Source organism: Fusarium proliferatum, assembly GCF_900067095.1.
Source record: "Fusarium proliferatum ET1 genome assembly, contig: FPRO_scaffold004, whole genome shotgun sequence".
Taxonomy (NCBI): Eukaryota; Fungi; Ascomycota; class Sordariomycetes; order Hypocreales; family Nectriaceae; genus Fusarium; species Fusarium proliferatum.
The window spans coordinates 66,203-90,378 of NW_022194793.1; the positions used below are offsets into that span (position 1 = coordinate 66,203).

Sequence of the window (24,176 nt, forward strand, 5' to 3'; positions counted from 1 at the left end):
TGAAAGTGATGCCCGCCCCTCTATATAAGACGCAAAGCTGTGGCAACTATATCTTGTAGAGATATTATTTACTATGGCAAACATGGTTTGGCTTTCATCTCAGTTTCCTGGAAGACACTCCTCATTAATAAGATATTTTAACAATTCTTAATCTTCCACTTCTCCCCTTGCTTTGAGCTGCCGTCCACATTGCCACGGTACAGCTAACCACCACCACTCTCCGACTCTCAGCCCAAGGCCATCCTCGTCCTCTTCAAGCACGCCTGTTTTTATGCCCCAGTCCATGATAAGCTCGGCCTCGAACTCTTCCAGGATCGGCTTGAGTGCGTTGCACACACCCTCGATAGTAAGATATCCTCTTGTAGCGTATACAAAACAGAAAGCTCCCAAGACGTCCATCCATCGCTCTGCATCTCTACGTCCGAAGAAGTCAACCCATTGTGGAAGCAAGTGCTTTGCAGTAGGTGGTCCTTCATTAATGCTCTTCCGGATGACACTCACGTCCTCGTCGTATTTGTACGAGTCCGTAGGCGTTGCTTCGATGTTCCAAAAGTAGCTGTCTTTCTTCAACTTGCGCATCTCATAATACCCCGGACGGAAACCCAGAGGTATGTGAGGCACATTTACTGGGGTGAGCTTGATTCTCTCACTCGCGTTCAGATTCATGAGAGCCATCACAGCTCCGTCTTGGAGGTTGAAAGGAACCTGATAAGCTTCACCACGCCGGAAGGTCGCATCAAGTTTTGACTTGAAGTCTGCAGCATCTTGGTACTTGGTTCGTTGGGCGAGCTTCCCAAGTACATGCCCAAAAGCTTCATTCAGTCTGAATGGTCTTCCCGAAAGAGGTGGCCGCTTGCTCTTGCAAATGATGCGCTGTGCCGTCAAGACATCGATGGCTTCCTTCAATATGGCATTGATTTGGTCTTGATCGCCGTCTGCGAGTGTTCCAAACTTTTGTTGTATCTGGTCAACTGTGTAGCGACTCTCATCTGTGCAGCAGAGAGATCTCACCCAAGACCTCGCAATGACCTCATTCGTAATCTTGACTTTCTGACCCAGGCCACTGACCATATTGTCAACAGCGACAAATGCCGGGAAAGTGACAGCCTCGAAACGGGCAAAGACAGATGACTGAGGATTGTAGAATTTCTCCCGTGGGTCTTCTTCCTCATGAGTAGCGGCTGCAGAGGTGGAAAAATTGTCTTCGAAATAATGCCTGGTCGATGGCAGGTCAACACCCTTTCTGCGAGGCAGTTCAAGGGTCCATTCAATCAAACTGTCCCAGTCATAGTCCATAGGATCCTCAAAGTCGAATTCTGGGAGCTCATTCTTAGAGTAGGCAACGATGAACCGATCTTGGAAATCCTTGGTTAGCTTCCTGACATAGGCGCCCTGTTCTCTCCGAGCATCGATCCAGAACCGGCGGATATCTTTGAGGGCCAGATTCGGGAAAAGCTTAAGGAGTAATCCCCAATCGACAGACTTGTCGGCACCACCAAGGAGAACACGAACGGCGACCAAAGCAGCTAGGAGACGTTCTGAGTCACTGTCAACAGAGCTTAGGCCCTGCTGGTCATTCTGGCCCTGCTGTCTCTGCTCAGCTTCCTCGGGAATGGGCATAAGAGCTCGTGTGACCAAGCGCACTCGTTTGACTCTTGGTTGTTGTGCTAGTTGCTGGCGACTAATAGACGCTCGCGGTCGACTGACTGAGCCTCTACCGACACCTCGGCCTCTCGATTGGCGGCCAGCGCCTCGAGCAAGCTTTTGTTGCCCGTACACCGGGAACTCTGGCCATTCGGTACTATCATCTTCCTCATCAGACGAAGCGTGCACCAAAAGAGCCCGGTCAGGAACATCTCCTGGGAAAGACTTCGGGGTAAGCTGCCAATCCATGGGCCAAGATAATTCGGGGCCTGGAGTCTCAAGCACTTGATCGTCCTTTTCGCTCGAGAACGAGATAAAAATGTTGTGAGGACCGGCTGCTCCAGGCGGTGCATTGGTGAATGATTCCGACCACGCTCGCTCCAGGTCCATGCAACAGTACAGCCTCTCAATAAAGCACCGGTACGGGTCAAGAACATCTTGGCGCTGGAGCTTATCACGGTTGAGTGAATGCGCTTTCCTGTCAATCATGTCTATCATTGATGACCAGGCAAACCAATTCGGGTCAGGCATCCATCCTGTCAACGTGTAACTGGCATCTTGCATCTCGAAATCCTCCAGTGCAATATGTGGCCATACACCATCGTAGCCGGAAACAATGATAGGCTTGTCAAAAACAATCTCTCCTGAGAAAGAGCTGGAAAGCCGTTGCTTCAAAATAGCCCTGAAGTCATCGGTGAAATAGCGTTCTGATCCTTCGATACCATCTTCCTCCAAACATGTATTAGGGTCCAGAAAATGAAGGGCTTCAGGAGCACCTTGAGAGGACTCAAAGTGTTCGTAGCACATTGGCTCTCCCATGTCGCCTTGCCATACCCGGGATCTTGAAGGGCGTCCATCTGCAAACATACTCTTGCGTTTTCGACCACGCTTTGCAGGCGGCGGGAAGTCTTCTCCATCATCATCATACTCATCCAAAACCCGCTTCTGGGCAGCCCGTGCCACGTATACCGGTGCATCTAGCATCTCAACTTCTTCGGGGAGATCTCGTCGACCCCGTTTCAAGAGATCGCTATCAAGTTGAGCATCAAATGGAGGGGGGAGATACAGATCTGGATGTGCTTCTTGAATTTTCTGAGCCACATCAGAAGCTTCAGGAGAAAAAGGATCGACCCCGGCCGTGACAACCAAATGGCATTTCTCAGTCACACCTTTCTTGCTGCGAAATGTGAGCCAATGTTCGGCCACGATCTTATGCTTCAATAATTCTCGGAACGCAGCCTGGTACGAGCGGATTTGTGGCACGACCTCAGGAAAGGCTTCGACCCATCGGATACTAATGGCTGTCCACAAAGATTTGCCTCCTGGGAAAACCCCATGATGCTCTGCCAAGATATTTTGGATGATCTGGGATATACGGGTATTGATGACAGCCTTGGTAATAGGGGTATCAGTGACCATAGGCGTCTTCGGTTTCACAGAAGAGCCAGCCGCGCTAGGTGTCTCGTTGGCGGAAGTTTGCATACGTTGAGGCTGTTCAGATTGGGAAATTGCGTCTGGCTGAGATCCGTTTCTTTGGAGTTTCGACCGAGGCGTCTTGGGAGATGCTCCTGCAAGGCTGAATCGATCCAATGAACTGAGGACCGGGCGCAACTGGCTGTTTTCACCTTGCACGAGGGCGCCATTGCTACCGTTGATAAGTGAGGGCTGTTTAGGAGAGTCGAACAATGCAACTGGAGGTCGTTGCAATTCCGGGTTGACTTGAAATGCCTCTCCTTTGAAACTTAGGGTTGGCCGTGAAGACCAAGTTGGTCGGGCTGCAATTGGGCCCCGTGTTCTCGATACTGGCTTCGGCGTTGGTATATCCTCATTTTCTGGGCTTATTTCCATGCCTTCGCCACGAGCCTTTCCGTCCTTTTCGCCTTCATCGTTGTCAACTTCTCTTCCATTATTCCCATTGATATCACGACCTTTGTCTTTATCCTGGGACTCTTCTCTTCCTGCGTCGTTCGCAGCTCGTCGGCCTAGCTCTTGCGATTCGTCAACAACAGGTGTCGCAGTGTCTTGATCATCAACTTCTATAACCGACTCTTTTCTTCCACGTCGAGTTGGTGTCACTGTAGACACATCAAATGATGGATTACAACTCGTCTTTGACTTGGTCACATGATAAAGCAGGCCATTATCATTTTTCCATGCCCTGCCGCATTTTTCGCAAACCCAAGGCCGTGGAGAATTATCATTTTCAGCGGCTTGCTCCGCGTTTCCTTTTGGCCTATCCTCACCCTTTTTCGGTCGGCCGCGTTTCCTCCCAGTGAGTATGCTCTCGGTAGTGTTATTGGGTTCCAGTTCATCATCAACGTCCATTCGGCTATTAGGCTCTTCGTTTTCGGCATCACCATCAACATCAACGGTCCTGGTCTGGATTTTCCGGGCGGAAGATCTTGTTGGCCTGGCTCTTGTTGGCCGTGCAGGTGTCACCACATCTGTCTGTGCCCTTGCAAGAAGTTCTTCGAGGGCTGCCGGTGATACTTTGAGAGTCACCACAAGGGTAGCAGTCCTTTGAGGTTCAGATGCAGCATCATCCCGCTGGTTTTCATCAATTTCAGGTGGCGCTAATGATTCAAGCGCTGGTGTTTCTAGAGGTAATTCGGGTTCTTGAACAATTGTTTCTGGGATCTGCGGAATCACTGCTGCTTCGGTGACTTCATCCTCTTGCACAACCTCCTCTTGTGGTAAGACTTCTGGTGTTGGAGCACGTCGTTTTCGGCCTCTTTTTGCCTTTGGTGTTGGTGCAAGCTTCCCCTTCTTAGCTTTGGAGGCCTTAGGGCGGCCGACTGATTTTCTGTTGGTCATTCCCATGCTGCAAAGCTCAGCCAATGTTGGCGAGTTCTCATGAGATATCGATGACGAGGGTAGCGAGGAAAAACCATAGATATCCGCCGGAGTCGGTGTTGATTCTTGGCCAGCGGCATCAGCCGGTGATTGAGGAGCATTTGGTGCAAAGTATCGATAAGAAGCGACCTTTCCAGATCTCGTATGTTCGCTATAAATCTGAAAATGGGCCAGGTGAGGTGGTTGTAGGCCAGGAATTGCCAATGCAGTGGTCATCGAGGAAAGATGTCGACTGTATGAAGGGCCTAACGTCAAGGCATAAACATCAGGGTTTGTGAGTCCGACGTCTCCTAGTCGTTTTGCCATCTCAGCGATTATAACAGGAATCGGTTTATCTAAAGACCATGGCGGTGATTTGGATACTTCAGAAACGTTCGAGGCTTGACCTATGAGTTGCTTGTTCCCATCATAACCATCCAGATCTGGGTTTCTTGGAGTCTTGCTCTTTCTCTTGCCTGTTGAAAGATACAGGGACCAATCTTCTGCGTTGAGATCTCGGACATATTTGACACAGTCCTTGAACACCTTTTCTCCCAGCTTCGCCGCTACATACTGAATAACGCCTCGCTGGTTGAGAAAGCGGCACACTTTAGCCAGGACCTTCATCTGCCAGCGCATCCCTAACACCCCGAGTTTGGATTTCATGTCTTTCATCTGGAGAACCCCCCACTCCTTGACGATGGCCATAATGGTCGTGGCCAATGCTATGTAGTCGATGGATTCACCAGTCCATCGTACGCGCCAAGGGACGGGTTCAAGATCTTCGACAAGGACTTGCCGAGTTAGTGTCATGTCTGGCCGTGCTTCGTCTACACCCTCGCCGTCTTTTGGTAAAGGAGGGGCGAATAGCTTCAGCCACATCTTACTCGTCTTTGTGCCGCGTACAAGCGTTGTTCTCTTGACGATGTATCCTTTCTTAAGGAGACTATCAGTTCTTTTTGGCACACTGCGCTTGTCTTGATCTGTCAGACGCCCAAGATCTCCCTGAAGGATACCTTGGGTGGTGGTCGAGGCTATGCCTAATAGTAGCATCCACTCAGACTTGGGGACTCGCTTGTAGTCAACTGCATGGCCTGTAAGAGACTCCCACATTGTATCCTCAGAGGCGTAGACCCGAACATGGTGGGGTTCTGTAGGTTCTACATTTTGTCCAGGGGTACCACCAGCAGTTGAAAGCGCCAGTACTTGGTCTAGAGTTAGGCGGTTGTACTCGCGATCAGCACCGACAGAAATATCCCGTCTCGCAGTGAGCCAGCTCCAAATGGTCGCGGCAGTGCGGGCTTGCACGGTGGAATCACCCTCAGATAATGATTCTGTTTGGGTTGATGGATGATGGATGGCTTTCAAAACACCATCCACAGGACAGCCTAGAGTGAAGCAGTTAGTGATTGGTTCTTGAGTAGCGGCAAGAATTAAAGTAATAAACTTGCCTTCTTCGCCATGGCATGAGATATGAACCAAAAGGCCCGCGATCAAGCCTTCGAGCTCGGATGCCATTTTATTCTATGTATCCTATAGCTCATTCTCAAGTCGATGCGACGCGTAAAAAAAAAACTTGACGAAATTGGTCTGGGGCGAATTGAACTGATGAGCCCCAGCGGAAAGATCTTGTTGCTGCACGAAAGAATGATGAAGTGGGGATGGCGGGACCTGAAAAGGTGGAGGACTCAAAGAGCCGCATGAGCCAGAAAATGATGACATAAGCATTTCCCCAATTTCAAATTCTCAATTCTGAAGCCTTGGAGTTGCACATTCAAAAGTCAACTGAAACAGGTGCAACCGTGAAGTACAGGTCTTGAGTTTCTCGGTTTCCTCTAAATGATTAGATCAGGTAGAAGATAGTTTAAAAGATTGCTTAAACACGAAGTATCAAATTCTCACCCGATCAATGTCTTGGCATGATGATCGTAACACCATTGGATTTCTGCAAAGCAGGGGCTCTGGGTAGTCAGAGTTGATATTGCACAAACACATCGATTACACGAGAGCTCAAATTTCCTTCGATTACCGTAATCTAACATATTATATTATTAACTACTATACTAAAGAGGCACCTTGTATCATCTTGTACCTCATATGTACGGGCAGATGGCCCGCCGAGCCTCCAATTTGAGGTGCGATCTAAGGGTTTTTCTTTCTGCCCAACCATGAATCTATCAAACCTTACTTTAACATTCTCACAATACGAATGATCCGACAACGCCGCAAGAATTGCCTTGACAGATCCAACAGCAGATATGTCAATAAAAAATGTCTTGTCTACAGACGAAGCCATTGAGAATCTCATTTCCACTTTCAATGAACTCAACAGCAATAGTATCGATGAACTTCACAACGAACCAAGCCCCCTAGAATTCATGCGATATGTTGCTCGCAACACACCCTTCGTCATAAGGGGCGGGGCTTCGTCATGGAAAGCTTGCCAGGATTGGAATTCTGCGTATCTGCTCTCTGTGATGAAGGGGCAGAATGTAAATGTTGCTGTCACGCCATATGGGTTAGTTCCCTCTGCTGGATCTGAACAGTAAAGGGAGTTGTTCGCTGACTCTGACAGCAATGCTGATATGCCTACTGTGCCTCCTGATAAAGAATCTATGGTCTTTGCTAAGCCTCACTATGAGGATCAGCCCTTCGAAGAGCTACTTGAGTATGTAGCACGCCAAGGCGCGGATCCTGATTTTCCTCCTGATGCCGAAGTGCGATATGCCCAGACTCGTAAGCTGGCCTATTTCTCTCCCAGATGCGTTGCTGAATGTCCTCAAGAGAATGATAACCTGCGTGAAGAGTACATCACTCTCTTCTCAGACGTACAAAAGGACATCCCTTTTGCAAGAATAGCACTAGACAAGAGCCCCGATGCCATAAACCTATGGATCGGTAACTCCAAATCTGTTACAGCTATGCACAAAGACAATTACGAAAATATTTACGTCCAGATTCTAGGGCGAAAGCACTTTGTTCTACTACCTTCCTTATGCCACCCCTGCGTCAACGAGCAACCTCTCAAGCCCGCAACGTACACACGCGGAGAGAATGGCATGGAGCTAAAGATGGATCCTGACGATGAAGCTGTTCCTTTCGCAATTTGGGATCCGGATAAACCTGAACAGAATGCCACAAAGCTCTCCCATCTAGCCCGGCCTTTACGAGTAACATTGGACCCCGGAGATATGCTTTATCTTCCTGCTATGTGGTAAGTCATTTTACAAGCCCTGTTTTTTTCCGCTAAATATCAATTACTAACATCGTTTAGGTATCACAAAGTGCTCCAATCGTGCACCGAGGAAGACGAAGGGTTCGTCCTCGCCGTCAACTACTGGTACCAAACCACATACTTTTAATTACCCCTGCAATCCTAACCAGAATCCTTAAACTAGGTACGACTTGGACTTTACAGGTCCACTTTATCCTACATCAACTTTTGTTCGTGATATAAGTTTGGGAAATAGGAAGTAGTCTAGAAATCCGCCCCATACAGCATAAAACCAAAACACCAGATCTATATCCACGCCTCAACCTGTTGCCACCCATAATTACTTCTTCTTCTTGGCAATTCTCTTCTGCGCCCGCAGTTCCTTCTTCTGTCTGGCGTCAACGATGCGATATCTCCCCTTAATCCCCTTAGGACGGCCCTTGATGCCCCGGTTGAGACCACGGGCGACAACAAGCTTGGGCTGTTGCTTTTGGGGCTTCTTTGCTGCTCTCGAGATAAGGCGCGATATGCTGGCAGCCTTCTCCTTCTCAGTCATATTTTCGTCGTTGTTGAGTAACTCCGACTTCTTCTTGAGCTTCTCCAGCTTCTGAGCGGCCTTGAACTTCTTGCGAGCCTTAGCCTCGCGCACCTTCTTGATAGGGCGAGCATTAAAAGCTCGCAGCTTCTCTTTGATTGCTTGCGCAGCAGCCTTGCTGATGGGTTTCTGAAGCTTGTCGTGTCGTGATTCATCTTCGACAAACCAATCTGGTAATCCATCACGATCGCGGAAGGCGTACTTGTTGTAACCGTCATCAATAGCATCATGTGTTGTCGTTTGACCAGTAGCAAGCCTGTGAGCAAGGGACATTGCTTCGGCAGTGATAATGTCGATATCTGTACAGCTGTTAATACTTTGTGCCATTGTCTGAGAAGTCTTACACTTACCGGGTCTTCCATCGGCTCGTCGGGTGTCCTTGTCCCAATCGTCATCGTCATTTCGCTTGACAATCTCAAACCCATCCTCATTGTCCTCCATCTCAGCATCAGAGTCGACTTGGACCGCTTTGGTCTTAGTATGCGTAGCAGGAGACTCGGCTTTGCGATTCTTTGCTTGCTGGGCCATAATAGCTGCCGCATCTCGATTGACTTCTTCGTCCGCACTGTCCTCAGCTGCATCTTCCTGATCAGGTAAGATCCCGCTTATGCCTGAGAAGATGTCTTGGTTGAAAAAAGCTGTTGCTCGTTTGGACAAGCCGTTCGCCCCCTTTGAAGAATCCAGATCGTGGATGAGTCCCTCTGTAGGAGCTTCGTCTTCTTCGTCGGAAGAGGAATCGTCCTCTTCAAGATCCGAAGAGTCATCTTTCTCATCCGCTTCCTCACCTGACAGGCCATCCCACTCATCGTCACCGAAGTTCTTACGGGCTTTTTTCGCTCGGTATTTCGCATCAATCTCAGCCTTGCGCTCTTTGTATTGGTCGTACATGGACTCAAGCTCTCGCTCCAGGCGATCTTCTTCAGGGTCACTCTCATCATCCGTCTCTCCTGATGAGCCAAGGCCACTGTCGGCCTCCTTCTGGGTCGCTGGAGTGGGAACAATCATCTTGCCGCGATTCAATCTTCGCATGGCGTCTGTCTTGTCAACTTTCTTGAGTGAAAACATTGCCCCCTCGCCAATTGGTCCGCTTTCTTCTAGACCGATGTCGAAAGGCGTACCCATGTTGAGTTGCATGCGCACTACCTCGCGTTGTTTTCGCTCATTTTCCTTTCGCTTTTCTCGTTTCCGTTTGGTGTTTTCTCGTTCCTTCATGTTTTGAAGTTCCTCCTGAATCTTTAGCTCCTCATCCATTGGCTCAACTTCAGCCACTTCTTCAGAGTCTTCGATGTTTGGAGTAGTCTTGGTCTGAAATCCAAATAGCTCCCTCACTCTCAACCGCCACTTGAGCAGAAGCTTGAAGTCTTTACGTCCCAGTACTCGAAGATCAGAACAACAGTTTCGAATTTCATCTGTTGTCTCCGGAAGTTTGTCAAGCGCCGCCAATGCAACATCTCCATTGGGTGGTTGCTGAAAAGTCAAGGCGTTGTATGAACCAAGTACAGCGATTGGATCTGTTGTTTGAATGAATTCCGACGCAGGCATTGCCTTAAACTGCGTGTAATCGCCTTCTTCATAACCCTCTCGCTTGCGCTTTTTTACTTCAGGGTTGTAAACCTTGGCCTCGTTATTCGGTGTTGGACCAGCCAATTCAGCAAAAACGCTCTTAGGATCGAGAAATCTCGGGTCGAGGTGCTTTGGAGCCTTGTATCCACGGCATACGCAAAACACCTCTGAGGACACAGCTCTTGAAGAAGGGGGCTTCGTTGTGTCTACCTTGTCAAATAGCTGGTTGAAAACCCAGATAAGAGCGTTCGAATCACGACTGCGGAATAGCTTTGTCACAAAGGTTCCAGAGGGCCTTAAAAATTCCGTGGCTAGACGTAAACTCTCCAGTACGAGCCGGTTTTGGTCGAATGCGTCCTGTACCCAGGCAGTACCAACATTTGGGGCTCCATCGTGTATCACTGTATCGGCCTTCCACGTCTTCAAGTGTTGTCTGAGAGTAGATCGGCACTCAGGGGTCGTTATGTCGCTTTGAAACGAAATGACACCGGGAATTGGCTTAATGGCCGTAAGATCTGTACCTATTATCAAGCTCGAGCGAGGCATTATCTGAGAGCACACTTGGAGCCAACTCTTTTAAGGCCGTTACTAAGAAGTCATGTCATGGGAGGGTCATAAGACTTACGCCAGGTGCGGCGCAAAGATCAATGACGACCTTGCTCTGCTCGAGGAAGCCATACTTCTTGTTTAGCTGAATCAGTTTGAAAGCTGCTCTGGCCCTAAATCCACGCTCTTTTGCCAATTTGTACTGGATCCCTTCATTAGCTTTTATATACTAGCTTCACAGTTTGTACGAGCTTACCCATTTATCGAGACGCCCCTTGCCATGCTAGATTCATTGTTAGTCTGGTCGCTGGAAGAAAAGGATTACTTACTTACCTTCTTTTGGATCGCCATTGTGGCGACTTGAGACAAGCGCAGGTCTTTGGCAGTACAGACGAGGCTGTGGTCCTAAGGAAACGGTATTGAGGATGTTGTGTTGAGGATGTTGTAGGGAAGGACGACACACGATCTTCCTCGAGATTCAAAAAGTTTGGCCCCACCAGAAATTTTGCGACCGATAAGCCAGTCACGTGCAGATAAGACAGATTTCTTGTTTCTATTGTTGAAATGGAGGGGACTATATGTCAGTTAGTATTGATATTGATTCTTGGGCAATTTGAGCCCTGGGGTTAGTACTCTACATTTGATTTGAACAAGAAAAAGGTTATTTTTGAGACCTTCCGTTGATGTATTGCTGGAATTTTTGACAAGATTATCGGTAAACTCAGCGTCAATAAGCCACTATAATATAGTGGGGCCGATTACCTAACTCCCGTATTGGCTCCTTGCTCTCGAAATGGCGGCACGAATGATATCAGAAGTTATCGGGAGAACAGACCACATTAACAAGCGGCTCAACTCACTCGACCTTGAATGCTCCTCGCCTGTCTCGGTCATTGTCACCAACAACTCGGGCGCGTCGTCGGCCCTCACTATCAAGACTTTGATCTTGAACTATTGCAAAACGGCCAGCGACAATCATGAGCGGACGAGTCCTCGCTGCAGGGCTACGGCCTCTCCCACGCCGCGCTGCGGTTCTTCCCGTTAGACACCTGCATCGCCAATCTACCGGCGGACTTCTTCAAGCCGATGCTGCGATACGAGCCACCCGAAAGCGAATGTGGCAGGGTGGAAATGCATTTCACAATGCTGTTACTACAAGGAATGCATCCTTCGCGAGGTTTTTGCCCAAGCTGATGGTCAAGTTTCTAAGGGTGCCGGCAATGTTTGGCGGTGTGGCCATTGGTGCTTTTGCTTGGGTACAATATCAAGCTGCCCGTACGTCAAGACTCGGACATCAAGGTTTCCAAGTGCTCAACTAATTTATCGCAGAGGCCGGTACATTCGCCGTGAATTTATTCAACACAACTACGGATACTATATCGAGTACGGCTTCGAGCTTATTCGGAGGTGCCAAGGATATCGCCGACCAGGTCAACCGAGGATGGGAAAGCACGAAAGAAAAAGCAGAACTACCTGACTGGGCCAAACAACTCTTTAAAATTCAAGAAGATATCGGTACTGGCGGTTCGGGAGGTTCGGGCGGTGGTGGTGAGCCAAAGCAGAGCAAATTCGGTGCCGCAGCTGCTGTTGGTGCCTCAGCCGCCGCCTACGGATACGACAAGTCGGATGAAGAGGACCCTCGAAATGGCGAACAGGCGGCCAAGGATGACCAAATGATGGTTCTGACCAAGAAGATGATCGAGATCCGAAGCATTCTCCAGAGAGTTGGCCAGTCAAGCACTCTCACACTTCCTTCTATCGTCGTTATTGGCTCTCAGTCCTCGGGAAAGAGCTCCGTCCTGGAGGCCATCGTTGGCCACGAGTTTCTTCCCAAGGGATCCAATATGGTTACAAGGAGGCCGATCGAACTCACACTTGTCAACACACCCTCATCCAGGGAAGAGTATGGTGAATTCCCGGATCTCGGATTGAGGCGTATTTCCGACTTTGGATCCATTCAGCGAACTTTGACCGAACTTAACCTTGCCGTTCCTGATAGCCAATGTGTCTCCGACGACCCAATTCATCTTACAATTTATTCCCCCAACGTTCCCGACCTGTCACTTATCGATCTCCCCGGCTACATCCAGGTTGTGGGACAGAACCAACCTCTGGAACTGAAGCAGAAGATTTCTGAACTCTGCGACAAGTACATTCAGCCTCCCAATGTCATCCTCGCCATTTCGGCTGCCGATGTCGATCTTGCAAATTCCACTGCTCTGCGAGCATCTCGCCGAGTTGATCCCCGAGGCGAGCGAACTATCGGTGTTATTACCAAGATGGACTTGGTTGACCCCGTCCGTGGAGCAAGCATTTTGAATGACCAGCAATACCCTTTGAGACTGGGTTATGTGGGTGTTGTTCCTAAAGCTCCTCAGAATCAGGGTCTCTTCAAGATGGGCAACACTAACCTACTCTCACAAATTGTCAAGCACGAGAATGCTTTCTTTTCATCTCACCCCATGGAGTTCGGTCCTGAGGCCGGCGTTAATGTTGGAACCCCCACGTTGCGTAAAAAGCTTATGCATGTTTTGGAACAGACCATGTCTAGCAGCCTGCAAAGCACCAGTGATGCTATTCGACAAGAACTTGAGGAGGCTACTTACGAGTTCAAGGTCCAGTACAACGACCGACCTCTTTCAGCCGAGTCTTACCTTGCGGAAAGCCTTGACGCTTTCAAGCACTCTTTCAAGCAATTTGCAGAGGAGTTCGGCCGCCCTCAGATGCATGAGCTTCTGAAGCATGAGCTTGACCAGAAGGTTCTCGATTTATTAGCTGCCAGATACTGGAACAAGCCCATCGATGACCTTTCACCCATCAATCCCGACCTTGACAACCTTGCTGATCTCCCCAAGGCTCCTGCTGACTCTCTTTACTGGCACCGACAGTTGGATGCTTCCACATCCGCGCTTACAAAGCTTGGTGTTGGACGTTTGGCCACAACAGCGGTTGCCTCTTCCATTCAGGCTCACATCGACTCTCTTATCAGCAACTCCAGCTTCGCTAGCCACCCCTTCGCCCGACAGGCCATCATGGAGGCTGCCTCTACTATCTTGAATGAGAGATTCTACAGCACTAGCGACCAAGTGGAAAACTGCATCAAACCTTACAAGTTTGAGATTGAGCTTGAGGACCGAGAGTGGACCAAGGGCCGTGATCACGTTGGAGGTGTACTCAAGAAGGAGCTTCAAGACTGTGAAAAAGCCATGAAGAACTTGGAAGACAGCGTCGGTGGACGACGAAAGATCAAGGAAGTTATGGCCTTTGTCGACAAGGCCCGTAAGGGCGAAGTCGCTGTCGAGGGTGACAACCGTAGTGGCGCTGGTGGTTTCAGCGCCGCTCTCCTGAGCAAGGGTAAGTTGACCATAAATCCCCGACAGCCTAGATACTAACGAATTCACAGGACGTGAGGCTGTTTTCTTGCGCGACAGAGCCGACATCATCAAGATGCGCCTACTGGCTGTTAAGTCAAAGCAGTGCGCTGACCCCAAGAACAAGTATTACTGCCCTGAGGTATTCCTCGATGCTGCTGCCACTAAAATGGCATCCACTGCCGTCCTTTTCCTCAATGTTGAGCTCCTTTCCGAGTTCTACTACAACTTTCCCCGAGAGCTCGACCTCCGTCTAGGACGCCACCTGTCCGAGGAGCAGATTGAGAAGTTCGCCAAGGAGGATCCCAAGATTCGCCGACACTTGGAGGTTATTCGCCGCAAGGAGCTGCTTGAGTTGGTCCTTGAGAAGATGGAGAGTCTACGACAGCTTGAGGGCCGGGATCGCGAGAAAGGAAACTCCGGCTCGCGACGCGACCGCAAGCAGAGCCGATGGGGTCTCTTCTAAATAGGCTTCCCCTTTAAAATGAGAAATGAGGTCATACTGGGAGTAAGGAGTTGAATGCTTGGTTGTTGATTTTAGAATATCGCCGCAATCAGAAAGACAAGACAAAATTGCCTGAGGAACGCGGTTGTTGGGTATGCTTAAGGGGGCCTTGTTGGTCTCTCTAACTGTATCTTGTCAACATATATATGTATGCAAAACCGATCGATGACTGGCGGATGCAGAGGGCACGTTGTATGAGGATGTGTATAGAAGTGCTTGATTGCGCGCAAGGATACCCTCCTCAATAACATTGAATAATACAATCAACTCAAATAACGACAAGTGCTACCATGACGCTATATTTATCTTCTCTAGATATATGTGACTGTGTAAATCATCATGTACAGAATTTATCATTGTTATCCCAATGATAGAAAACTCTTTACTCTTATGTACTACCTTCAGTGGTCATTTGTAGTGTCACCTCCCATCGAATACTGCCTCCATGGCCGTATCCCTCGCCCAATCTGTTCTGAATCAAGGCTGAGATGCGCTGCCGTAGCTTGCTGAGCGACATCTCATCGTAGCCCTTGACAACACTCAACTTGAGGTTGGCCATGCAGAGACCATAGTGAACTTGCCAGAACTGGGCATCATCGATGGTCACCACGCTAGGTTCGGTCTCAATCTCCCTCAGAACGGCACTGACACCGTTGTTGCCTCCAGTACCGCCATAAGACATCAGTAGCATAAGACCCTGAGCTACGGCGAGTCTCATTCCCAGAGCAAACATGGCAAAAGCAATGACGACACAGATGAGACGGTCGAGCCATGTGTAGAGCGAGATAGAGAGTAGGGGAAGAAGAGCGATGACAGCGGAGAAGGACAGGGTGAGGAAGTGGAAAGGATTAGAGAGAACGCTTGGAAGAGAAGCAAGGTACGAGACACGCATGAGTTTTGCAATGCGGGCATGGTTTCGAAGTCCATATGCCGAGACCAATGTGCTCACCATTGCGGCAGCAGAAACGAGGTCAACAGAGCCATCTGGGCCTTCATGGCCATGTTCATGGTGAGCCTCGTGGCTACCAAGAGACTCCAGGAAGTGTTTGAGAGTATGAGAGATCAGGTCAAAGCCTCCAAAGAGGAGGAAAACAGACATAGCGAAACCAGCAAGGACCTCTGCTCTCTCAAGGCCAAAAGGGTGCCGGATACTGCTACGTCGCCAAACTTCAAAATTGCCGAGGACATCAACCATGACACAAACAGCAGCACTACCAGCGTCAAAAAAGACGAGGTGCGAGAGGGCTGTTGTAGCAAGAGACCCTTCTGAACGGAAGAAAACATATGTAGCCACGGCAAGATGGCACATACTCCAGTAGCAATGGATGCGTTGGTCTTTTGTCATGCTCTTCCATGCTTCGCGAACGGTTGGTATCGGTAGAGAAGCGGGGAGAACTGGAGGCGGCCTCTGCGGTGGCTCTTTGAAGATCTGATGTTGTGAGGAGATACTACTGTGTTTGTATCTATGTCCGCGACGCTGTCCAATGTTCTTTCAAGATGTTAGCATGTGTCAAAGTTACGCCATGTGCATGATCAACGTACCGACTTGACAGGCCCTGTAGAAATGACTTGCGTCTGGAAGTTAAAAGGGTTCTTGAACCCAGGGGATGCAGCAGAATCCCCTTTCTCATCTTCACCACCCATTGTTGGAAGCGATAGGGAAGACGAAGACGCAGCCGCGGGAGAGGGAATGAGGAGATTCGAAGTCGCCGAGTTCTGAGCGATAGCCTCGCGATTGAGTTGTCGATTTATTGCGATAGAGTCGTTCTCTCGGTCACCACCAAAATCAATAAACGCTTCGTGATTAGTGATATCGAAATCGTCGTCGCTGTCGCCCTGGATGACCAAACTCGGCGGGCGAAGGTTCTGAAAAGAAGAAGCACCCTGATAGTCCGACATGTGTCTGCTGCTGTTTTCGGATATCGCGCCTCTTGATTCGGTCTAGGTCGACGATGATCTCAGGAACCCCCTATTTCTGAACTAGAGGTTTGAGAATTATGTCATAAGGGGATTTCCCAAAGTTTGGGTCGCACAAAACCTGGTTTCGTCGATGGCGCGAGTCGTGAAAAAAGAGGCCTGATGAGTTGGAATGCGTTGACGTCGCGATATCCATTACCTTAGCCATTAGGTTGTGGAGGCGGACCGATGGGGGGTAGATTAGAATCTTTCAGGGGTACTCCAGAAGATGCAGGGGTTAGACAGCAGCCACAGAGCACTATCCATGTCCGGTATAGCGGGTTGATAAGTCCCTTGTCTTTGCTGTGGCGTACATGGACACAAGCCTCACAGTAGTCGTCATTAGCTTCATGTGGTTGTATCTGGCTTCAATAATTATTCCAACGTCCATAATCTTCACATGAACAACGACGGAAGGATTCTAGGAGTCATGCCGCGAAATTTCTCCCTCCAATAATGTCAACTCGCGGCATTCGCTGTTGCCATGAATAACTTACACTCGCTTCTCTGCTCTCACTCAACACCTTGACTACCACTCGTTCGAAGCCTGCGATAGCAATTCAATACGATTGCTGCGCTCGACAACTTATTTCCACTCTCGTGATGGAAAACTCTTCTAATAATAAGCGGGATACTTCACCTACGCCACCTTCATCCCGCCGACGAACCCCTTCGAATTCCAGCATCCTATCCAAGTTCCCCTTTTTAAGAACATCCCCCGAAAAACGACATGAACAATCCGAACATGCAATTGACGACAATGCTATTCCGGCTTCACCTCGCCCAGCCGCACGACCTTCAGCGAGTGTGATACAGTATCAAAGAACTCGAAGACGAAGAGGGTCACTTAGGAAAGCGGCGCTGCTTGGTCGAGGAGCACAACGTGAACGTAGGGAGAGCCGGCCGTTGAGCATTGACACTTCACATGCTGCTGCGTATGGTCTCGACCCTAATGCTGTAAAGACGGAAAGTCCATCGTCGATAGATTCGTTGGACTCGAATGCTGCGTCGGCCAATGCTCAACGGAGCTTGGTCAATGGATTCACCCCTCTCCCGGGAGGACTTGGGACAGTACCCGTACTTCCTCAGAATGGAACAGCATCACAAACAACTCGCCCAATATCACTTGCGGATCAAGATGGGGCATCTTACACATCAACCGACGAAGAAGATGTGCTCCAGATACCGGGCAGCTCGTCGACAATTCGACAGGGCCTATCTATGTCTTCTGGACAGGATTCATACTTTAATAGTCTAGGCTCGGCCTCATCCCACGGACGAAGGCGTCCCGTGAACCGGGCAAAGTCCCCATTATCATTCAGCGGTCTTTCATCCAACACACTCCCCGCTCACGAAGACTGGGATTACGCGGAGACAGAATGGTGGGGATGGGTTGTCCTATGCGTGACATGGTTTGTGTTCGTTGTAGGAATGGGATCATGTCTTGATCTCTGGAGCTGGGCATGGGACGTGGGAAAGACGCCGTATGCGCCGCCAGAGTTCGAGGACGACGACACTCTACCAATCGTGGGGTACTATCCAGCGTTGATCATCCTCACAGGCGTCATGGCTTGGGTATGGGTTGTTGTCGCTTGGGTTGGTATGAAGTATTTCCGGCATGCCAAAATTAGCGGCGACTAATGCGAGCGTTTGGCTATTTCTGGCTTAATATCTAAGGCTCGAATTGAGTTCTGACATGGTCTTGGCTCGATGCCATTAATGATAATAAATGACAACTTATTAATATCTTTGAACATCGTGGCTTCGGTAGTGAACTCGACAGATTACTTTTCAGCTGCGTTTATGTCTTAATTTAGCTGATAATTCCAAATCAGCTGGACATTGCAGCTGTTGGTTGATCAATTGTTGGCAGCTGTACTCTTCCAATTCCTTGTCACAGATTTCATTGGTGTTTTCAAAGGTTAAGCGCCCATACAGCGGTAACTCACGCCAGGCCAGCCAATCAAATCACTGCTGATCCTGACCAACAAGTAGCGACATTGAATCGTGGCATGCTCAGCGGGGTCTTTGCAAGCCTTTAACGAAGAAGTTGGATGGAACCAACACATCAAAGTTTAACTTTGCAGGAAATTTGACCCTTTGTATGCAGGGCTCGTACTGGGCGCGAAAAATCCATGGCTGTTATTCATTGAATGTTTGTGTTCCCGGGTGAGAAGCCAAGGGATGAGTGGCGATACTGAGTCTTTTGTTGCACAAGGCAGCCTAGATGATGTGTGCATTTACGACCGAATATTCCAGCATGATTAGTGGTCAATATTGATGCGTATAACCGTAAGCAGAAATTATCGAATGCAGTCGCTGGTAAAATATGGAGATTTAGGGTAGCTGTCGGAAATCAGACAATATCAAACCCATTTGTGTCCAAATTCCCCGAGGACATCAATCATTGCCCCATTTAGGTTGAGCGACTGTCCAACGGCTGATTCGCATGCAGAGATCGGCGAGATAATCCCCAAGAGCATCCTTCGAGACTGACTGGGGTTGAGGTCGAGAACTCGCCGCCTCCGACAATGTCGTTCTTGGCCAGTATCAACATCATGAGGCCGAGGATCTTGGCAGCAGGAATACTTCATGAGGTGGTGTTCTAGGTAGTCAATGCTGCATACTCAAAAATAATTTCACAGTAACTTATATCAGATTTCTTGATCGATATTCGTATCATAGCCGCCAAAGCCGTGCTCATACCCCCAACTAGCAAAAGCTCATCCGGGACGTGGGGGACCAAATCCGAGCCGAAGTGACCCAAGCCCGAATAATTAGCCTCCCGCCCTTTTCCTTGGCTGGCGGCCCGACACAAGCTTATCCCGTGGACATGGCCATGAGGGTAGATTTTGAGGTCTCGTGATGCTTTTATACAGTGAGAGACATTGGATCTTGGATCCCACTAAAGAAACTGTCACCGACTATTGATTGAAAGTGCGGAGATTTTGTCTTATCGTGATCCAACTTGTGATGTGACAACGTTGTGTTTCATCTGTATACAAAGCAAGTCAAGCCACTGCATCAGAAGTTATCATAATCATCATGCGAGAGCCTGTTCCCCTCGGGGAGCAAGAAAACATCAGATCTTGGCAAAGGGTGTAAAGATAACTTCGGCAAAAGCTTTCTCAAGTTTGAGCTGAATTACCTGAGTATTTTTGTCTTTTGGGATCGAGGTTCCTGAGTTTTCTTGCCTGTCGTAGCCTGTCTGCCTGTCAAGCTTCACATCTCGGTGTCAAGGCTGCATGGATTTGGGTGAGTTGCTTATTTATTTGTTTACCCATAAAGGTGTTCGTCAAGGTTGTTTATGCATGTGTCGTACTCGCTCACTTCCTTACCTTACTCACGTCAATGGAGCCACGATCCATCTTGATACCAGTCATGACATTGTCTTGGCGCCATCGACCTTTTTTCCTTTGTGTCTGAAGCTGAGAAACCCCTCAACAAAGGACAAGACCAGGGTTGAGGAGTTCCCGAGAATCGGATCCAACTATTGTGTTAACCAGATAGATTAATTAATTAACTAATTACGAGCTGAGTAATAATAACAAAAGAAAAGAGAACAAAGTGACAGGCAGGACACAAGACAAGACATGGGAAGGGAGACCAAAGCCCTTGTCAATCTCCAGTTACGCCTGAAACAATTCCACCCGTGGCCGTATGTAATCAAAATCAAACCACTCAGAAAAGGTCCCAACCTCACTTGAACTGACAGATCCAAGGCATTTGCATATTCTTCTCATTTCAGCTGTCAACAGAAAAACCAGGTTTGGGGCCTATTGCATGCACGAGCTTCTTTGATGAGCTTGTCTCGGAGCTTTGAGTCACCTTACTCAGTGCTCACCTCACCCGTCAGCTTCGATAACTACCTTAGTTAGTAGCCTCGCCGTGTCCGAGTTTCGATAATTTTTTTGCCATCCTGTCCATCCAATTCAGCCACCTACCTACATATTTGCCTGCTGCCAAGATCCACAATCTCATCCATTCTCATGCAGTAGATTCAGGGTTTGTTGACTGAAGAGGCGAGTGATGAACAAGTAAAAAGGAGAAATGTTTTGACGGGACAAAACTATTGCTGTGAACAAGATATTATTCCATCCAATCTTAGAGCCGCCAGAGAGGTTTGTGCTGTAGTAGTCATCCATAGCTGGCTGTACGCTGTAACAACACATCCACTCGATCCTCCCTTTTGGTAACCATCCAATATGTTCTAAAGTCCTCTCCAAGTTCTGTCGATTCCTTTTCTAAACTCATCATCACCATATCTGATTCGTCATCCTCATCGATAACCCTTCAATTCTAAAGTACATCCTGCGAATCGAGATACCTGACAATTCGATATCTTCATCACCTTTAAGACAAGTACATACCCACTGTACCTTGCTGCACCTCATCAGCTGTCTGTCTGTCTCGCTGTCTGTCGGATCTCTCCACCGCCACACACGCACACAAACACACAGACCCTCCCCCAAAAACCCGCCCAAGGAGAGACCACCCCTGGCACGCCCGCCTAATTCGGCTTCCCCTACGGCCCCTACCATAGGTCACCTACAGCACCTCATCAGTGGAGGGACTCATCGGCCGAATGCCTGGGCTTCCAAAACCCGCCTAAAACCAAACCAAACCAGCCTCTTCACTCTTCACCCCATCCCCTTCAACCAACTCTCCGCTCCGTCTTTTCTCCCATCTCCCATCAACTTACCTCTGCAGCCGTTCCAACACCATCTCCCCCAAAATACCCTCTTCATTTCCATCTTCCTCTTTTTCTCGTTTACTGGTATTGTACGTATCCTCCATCCATAACGTCTGTCCTCGAACCTTGTCCTTTGGCCGTCGGAAATCGTTCCCCTGCAATCTCACGAGTAATCCTGCGCCAGACTCGCTCCACCGCGTCACGATCCGTTACGATACCCTCAAAATCCTGTCCGACTCGATCTACCTTTGACCAGTTCCCCCATCGAGGGGCTTGTCCATAGCATCATCGACGTCGCTTCCTATTGTGTTGTCTGTTAAACGTAGCGAATCTGGCTCGCCTTATTGTCGTCAGGCTTCAGGTCGCCACACCATCTCGACAAATTGGGGTCGTTAATAATCCCTCCCATATCATACCTCCGAAACCCGCCTCAACTATCCTTCAACATCATCAACCGCCAACATGAGGGAAGTCAATTTCAGTATCCCCAACGTCAATAAGGCGTCCGTCGGTATCACCACCGCCCTATATGACCGCCGTGCTCTCGACTGCACCTCGACCCTCCCCCTCATCAACTCCCTCAACCATCTCGCCTATCTCACCACATCCTCTGCTCGCATCCGTGACATCCTCACCGTCGACGGAGGCATCGAGCGTCTCGTTTGCATTCTCAAGCAAGGTCGTAGTAAAGATATGATGGGAATGTGGAAGTGGAACCTTGCTTTTCAGTGTGTTGTCAATATCGGCGTCCGAGGCACGGAAAACGTCCGCACCAGAGTTGTTGAGGCTGACATGGTTCCTGTCATCGCTACCATCCTCGACAACTATACAAAAGCTGTTGATAAATGCCGCGAGAAGGCGGAGGAGGCCAAACAGAAGCAGAGCTACGACCATCACCGTCACCGAAGCCATGAACACCGTTCAACCCCTAAAGCTTCGTCCTCCAACTCAGCCTCGGCCTCTGCCTCTGCATCATCTTCGTCTTCCACAACAGTAGGTGCCTCTGCGTTTGGTCATCGATCTAGTTCTCGTGTCGATGCCACTGAGCAGCGATCTCGTCGTCACGGCCCACCGCCGTCCATTGATGTCTCAGCCTCTTATGCTGGGCCATCCACCGCTGCTCCTCAGCAGCAGACGCAACAACAATCCACGGATACTGCTATGGGCAACTCTCAATGGTCTCAGTCTTCTTCAGATCGATCTACGTCTTGGGGTTCATCTCGTCACCAGCCCCTGAGAGGTCTTGAAAGTCGTCACGCCACGACTTCGGCCCCCCGTCAGGCCATGCAACCCCTTGCAACTGCAGTCCCCGCCACTGAGACTCTTGAGGGCTTTGTGAGACCTGTTCGTGATATCGACCGCCTTGCGTCGATGGCACCATTCGGCTCAGATCTGTTATCTCAACCCACATCACCGACTACGCCATTGCCGCCACCCCAGATGCGGTCACCCACCGTTCGCCCAGCATCTGCTCTTGGCTCCCAGCGTTCTCGTCGACGCCCATCGATCCGCCACCAGAACTCGACTGCCGATGCCGACGACATTAATGGAGACAGCATGCCGTCAGACGAGTCACCTGAGACGGAGATGACAGGTACTGACAACCTGCAGTCAGCTGTTGGTATCCAGGACATCACTATGGAAGATGGTGACACTATGCTCGGCGGTACAGCTCTTGACTTGGCTACACCAACTGTCTCCGAGACCCACCAGGAGGCCAGTACTTTCAACATTAACCACCGCAGCCCCATGGACGGAAGTATTGCCAACAACAACACCCCGACTCCGGTTCCTGCAATTGGCCTCTCACCTAACCGTCCTACGTTGAACACGCCCCCTCAGCCCCCTCTAGCCGCCACTACCATCCCTCGATATCTCCTCGACCGTAACTTTGTTCCCAACCCTCAGATGGTCGCTGCGATGCCCCGAGAAGAGGATGTGCTCATGTCTTTGCAGCTTCTTGCCTATGTCTCGAAGTACTGTGGTCTTCGCTCTTATTTCCAGAAGAGCCACCTCGTTCCTCGCCTTAAGATTAGCAAGGAGCTCGCTGCCATTGATAAGGACATGTCTGCCATGGATGAAGAAGAGGAAGAACCCGAGGTCTACGATGAAGATGCCGACGACGAGGAGTATCTGCTCCCCAACGACTTCAACCTCTTCCCACTGGTCGAGAAGTTCACAGTCCGCTACCACAGCACTGATATGCAGTACTGGGCCGGCGTTGTTATGCGAAATCTCTGCCGCAAGGATGACACACGTGGAGGCATCCGCCAATGTGCATACTACCAGTGCGGCAAATGGGAAGAGTACACTCGCCAATTCGCCAAGTGTCGTCGATGCCGACGCACTAAATACTGCAGCAAAGAGTGCCAGAAGAGTGCTTGGGCTTTCCACCGCCACTGGTGTGTAGCGGCCACACAGTAAGATCGTTCGTTTGGTGGTGCCTCAGCACAATGATTTACACGACAATCAATTCATAACAGCATCTTCTCGGCGCATCCTGCTGCATCAATGCTTGATTCATACGCATTATTCTTTCAAGGGTCGCAAATGCATTGTACAGCAAAGCGTGTCATGAGCGCATGGCGTTTCTTCTCGATACCACTGGTTCTGCTTTCTTTTTCATGGGCGTACGGGGTTGAGCATCATTGACGGTCATTGACTTTGGGTGCATCATCGCATGTCATTGCACATTCAACGCTTCTTTGTCTCTTATCTAACACTTCTCTCACCTTGGAGGTTCCCTTTTTCTAATTATTTCTTATTGGTGTGGCTGCAACCGCTCGGGGGTTATATATCTCTGAGCTCTGGCGTTTTCGACCGCAAGCGGGCATTAAGCAGACGACAATGGTGCTCGTTTATGTATATAGATACCTTTTGACTGCTGGGGGCTCTCGGATGGCACCAATTTCGAGGGCATGGACATCTGGATATGACTTGACGACGGAGAACGACGGAGGAGGCGATGGTGATTCGCAAAAATACGACACGGGCAGAGTCGGCTGCAAAATTGATCCAGTGGAGACTGATTTGCATGTTCAACAGGGTTGGATGTGCAGCCTGCTTGGTGATTGAGCCCATAAAGGGGCATCATCTTGGAGGCTATCAGGACTGCTCAGACTTGATATGCAGTCGAAATCAGAATCTGCTATATATTCCTTTGGGTATAGATGAAATGACCAAAAATTCACAATATCTGGCTCCTGAAGTGATTGACCATGATGAAGTGGATTACTTAGAACAATTTGTAGACACAG

At 49.3% G+C, this 24,176-nt stretch overlaps 7 protein-coding genes across 7 annotated transcripts; 4 read left to right on the forward strand and 3 right to left on the reverse strand.

Annotated features, from left to right (window-relative positions):
- Nucleotides 1–147: 147 nt before the first annotated feature.
- FPRO_04214 (uncharacterized protein) lies at nucleotides 148–5,994 on the reverse strand (the record flags this gene model as incomplete). The annotated part of the gene is made up of 1 exon (XM_031229700.1): nucleotides 148–5,994. One exon carries the CDS (start codon nucleotides 5,992–5,994, stop codon nucleotides 148–150), a length of 5,847 nt encoding a protein of 1,948 aa, XP_031079911.1.
- Nucleotides 5,995–6,734: 740 nt separating this feature from the next.
- On the forward strand, nucleotides 6,735–7,838 carry FPRO_04215 (putative phospholipase; the record flags this gene model as incomplete). The annotated part of the gene is made up of 4 exons (XM_031229701.1): nucleotides 6,735–6,994; nucleotides 7,052–7,212; nucleotides 7,261–7,690; nucleotides 7,751–7,838. The coding sequence occupies 4 exons, from the start codon at nucleotides 6,735–6,737 to the stop codon at nucleotides 7,836–7,838; spliced, it is 939 nt and encodes a 312-aa protein (XP_031079912.1).
- A 192-nt stretch (nucleotides 7,839–8,030) lies between these two features.
- Nucleotides 8,031–10,745, reverse strand: FPRO_04216 (putative SPB1-required for ribosome synthesis, putative methylase; the record flags this gene model as incomplete). The annotated part of the gene is made up of 5 exons (XM_031229702.1): nucleotides 8,031–8,584; nucleotides 8,636–10,421; nucleotides 10,474–10,596; nucleotides 10,651–10,677; nucleotides 10,728–10,745. The coding sequence occupies 5 exons, from the start codon at nucleotides 10,743–10,745 to the stop codon at nucleotides 8,031–8,033; spliced, it is 2,508 nt and encodes an 835-aa protein (XP_031079913.1).
- Nucleotides 10,746–11,371: 626 nt separating this feature from the next.
- Nucleotides 11,372–14,231, forward strand: FPRO_04217 (uncharacterized protein; the record flags this gene model as incomplete). Its single annotated transcript, XM_031229703.1, has 3 exons — nucleotides 11,372–11,669; nucleotides 11,724–13,748; nucleotides 13,798–14,231. 3 exons carry the CDS (start codon nucleotides 11,372–11,374, stop codon nucleotides 14,229–14,231), a joined length of 2,757 nt encoding a protein of 918 aa, XP_031079914.1.
- A 427-nt stretch (nucleotides 14,232–14,658) lies between these two features.
- Nucleotides 14,659–16,169, reverse strand: FPRO_04218 (uncharacterized protein; the record flags this gene model as incomplete). The annotated part of the gene is made up of 2 exons (XM_031229704.1): nucleotides 14,659–15,759; nucleotides 15,813–16,169. 2 exons carry the CDS (start codon nucleotides 16,167–16,169, stop codon nucleotides 14,659–14,661), a joined length of 1,458 nt encoding a protein of 485 aa, XP_031079915.1.
- A 660-nt stretch (nucleotides 16,170–16,829) lies between these two features.
- On the forward strand, nucleotides 16,830–17,867 carry FPRO_04219 (uncharacterized protein; the record flags this gene model as incomplete). The annotated part of the gene is made up of 1 exon (XM_031229707.1): nucleotides 16,830–17,867. One exon carries the CDS (start codon nucleotides 16,830–16,832, stop codon nucleotides 17,865–17,867), a length of 1,038 nt encoding a protein of 345 aa, XP_031079916.1.
- Nucleotides 17,868–21,381: 3,514 nt separating this feature from the next.
- Nucleotides 21,382–23,343, forward strand: FPRO_04220 (uncharacterized protein; the record flags this gene model as incomplete). The annotated part of the gene is made up of 1 exon (XM_031229708.1): nucleotides 21,382–23,343. The coding sequence occupies one exon, from the start codon at nucleotides 21,382–21,384 to the stop codon at nucleotides 23,341–23,343; it is 1,962 nt and encodes a 653-aa protein (XP_031079917.1).
- Between the last annotated feature and the right edge of the window lie 833 nt (nucleotides 23,344–24,176).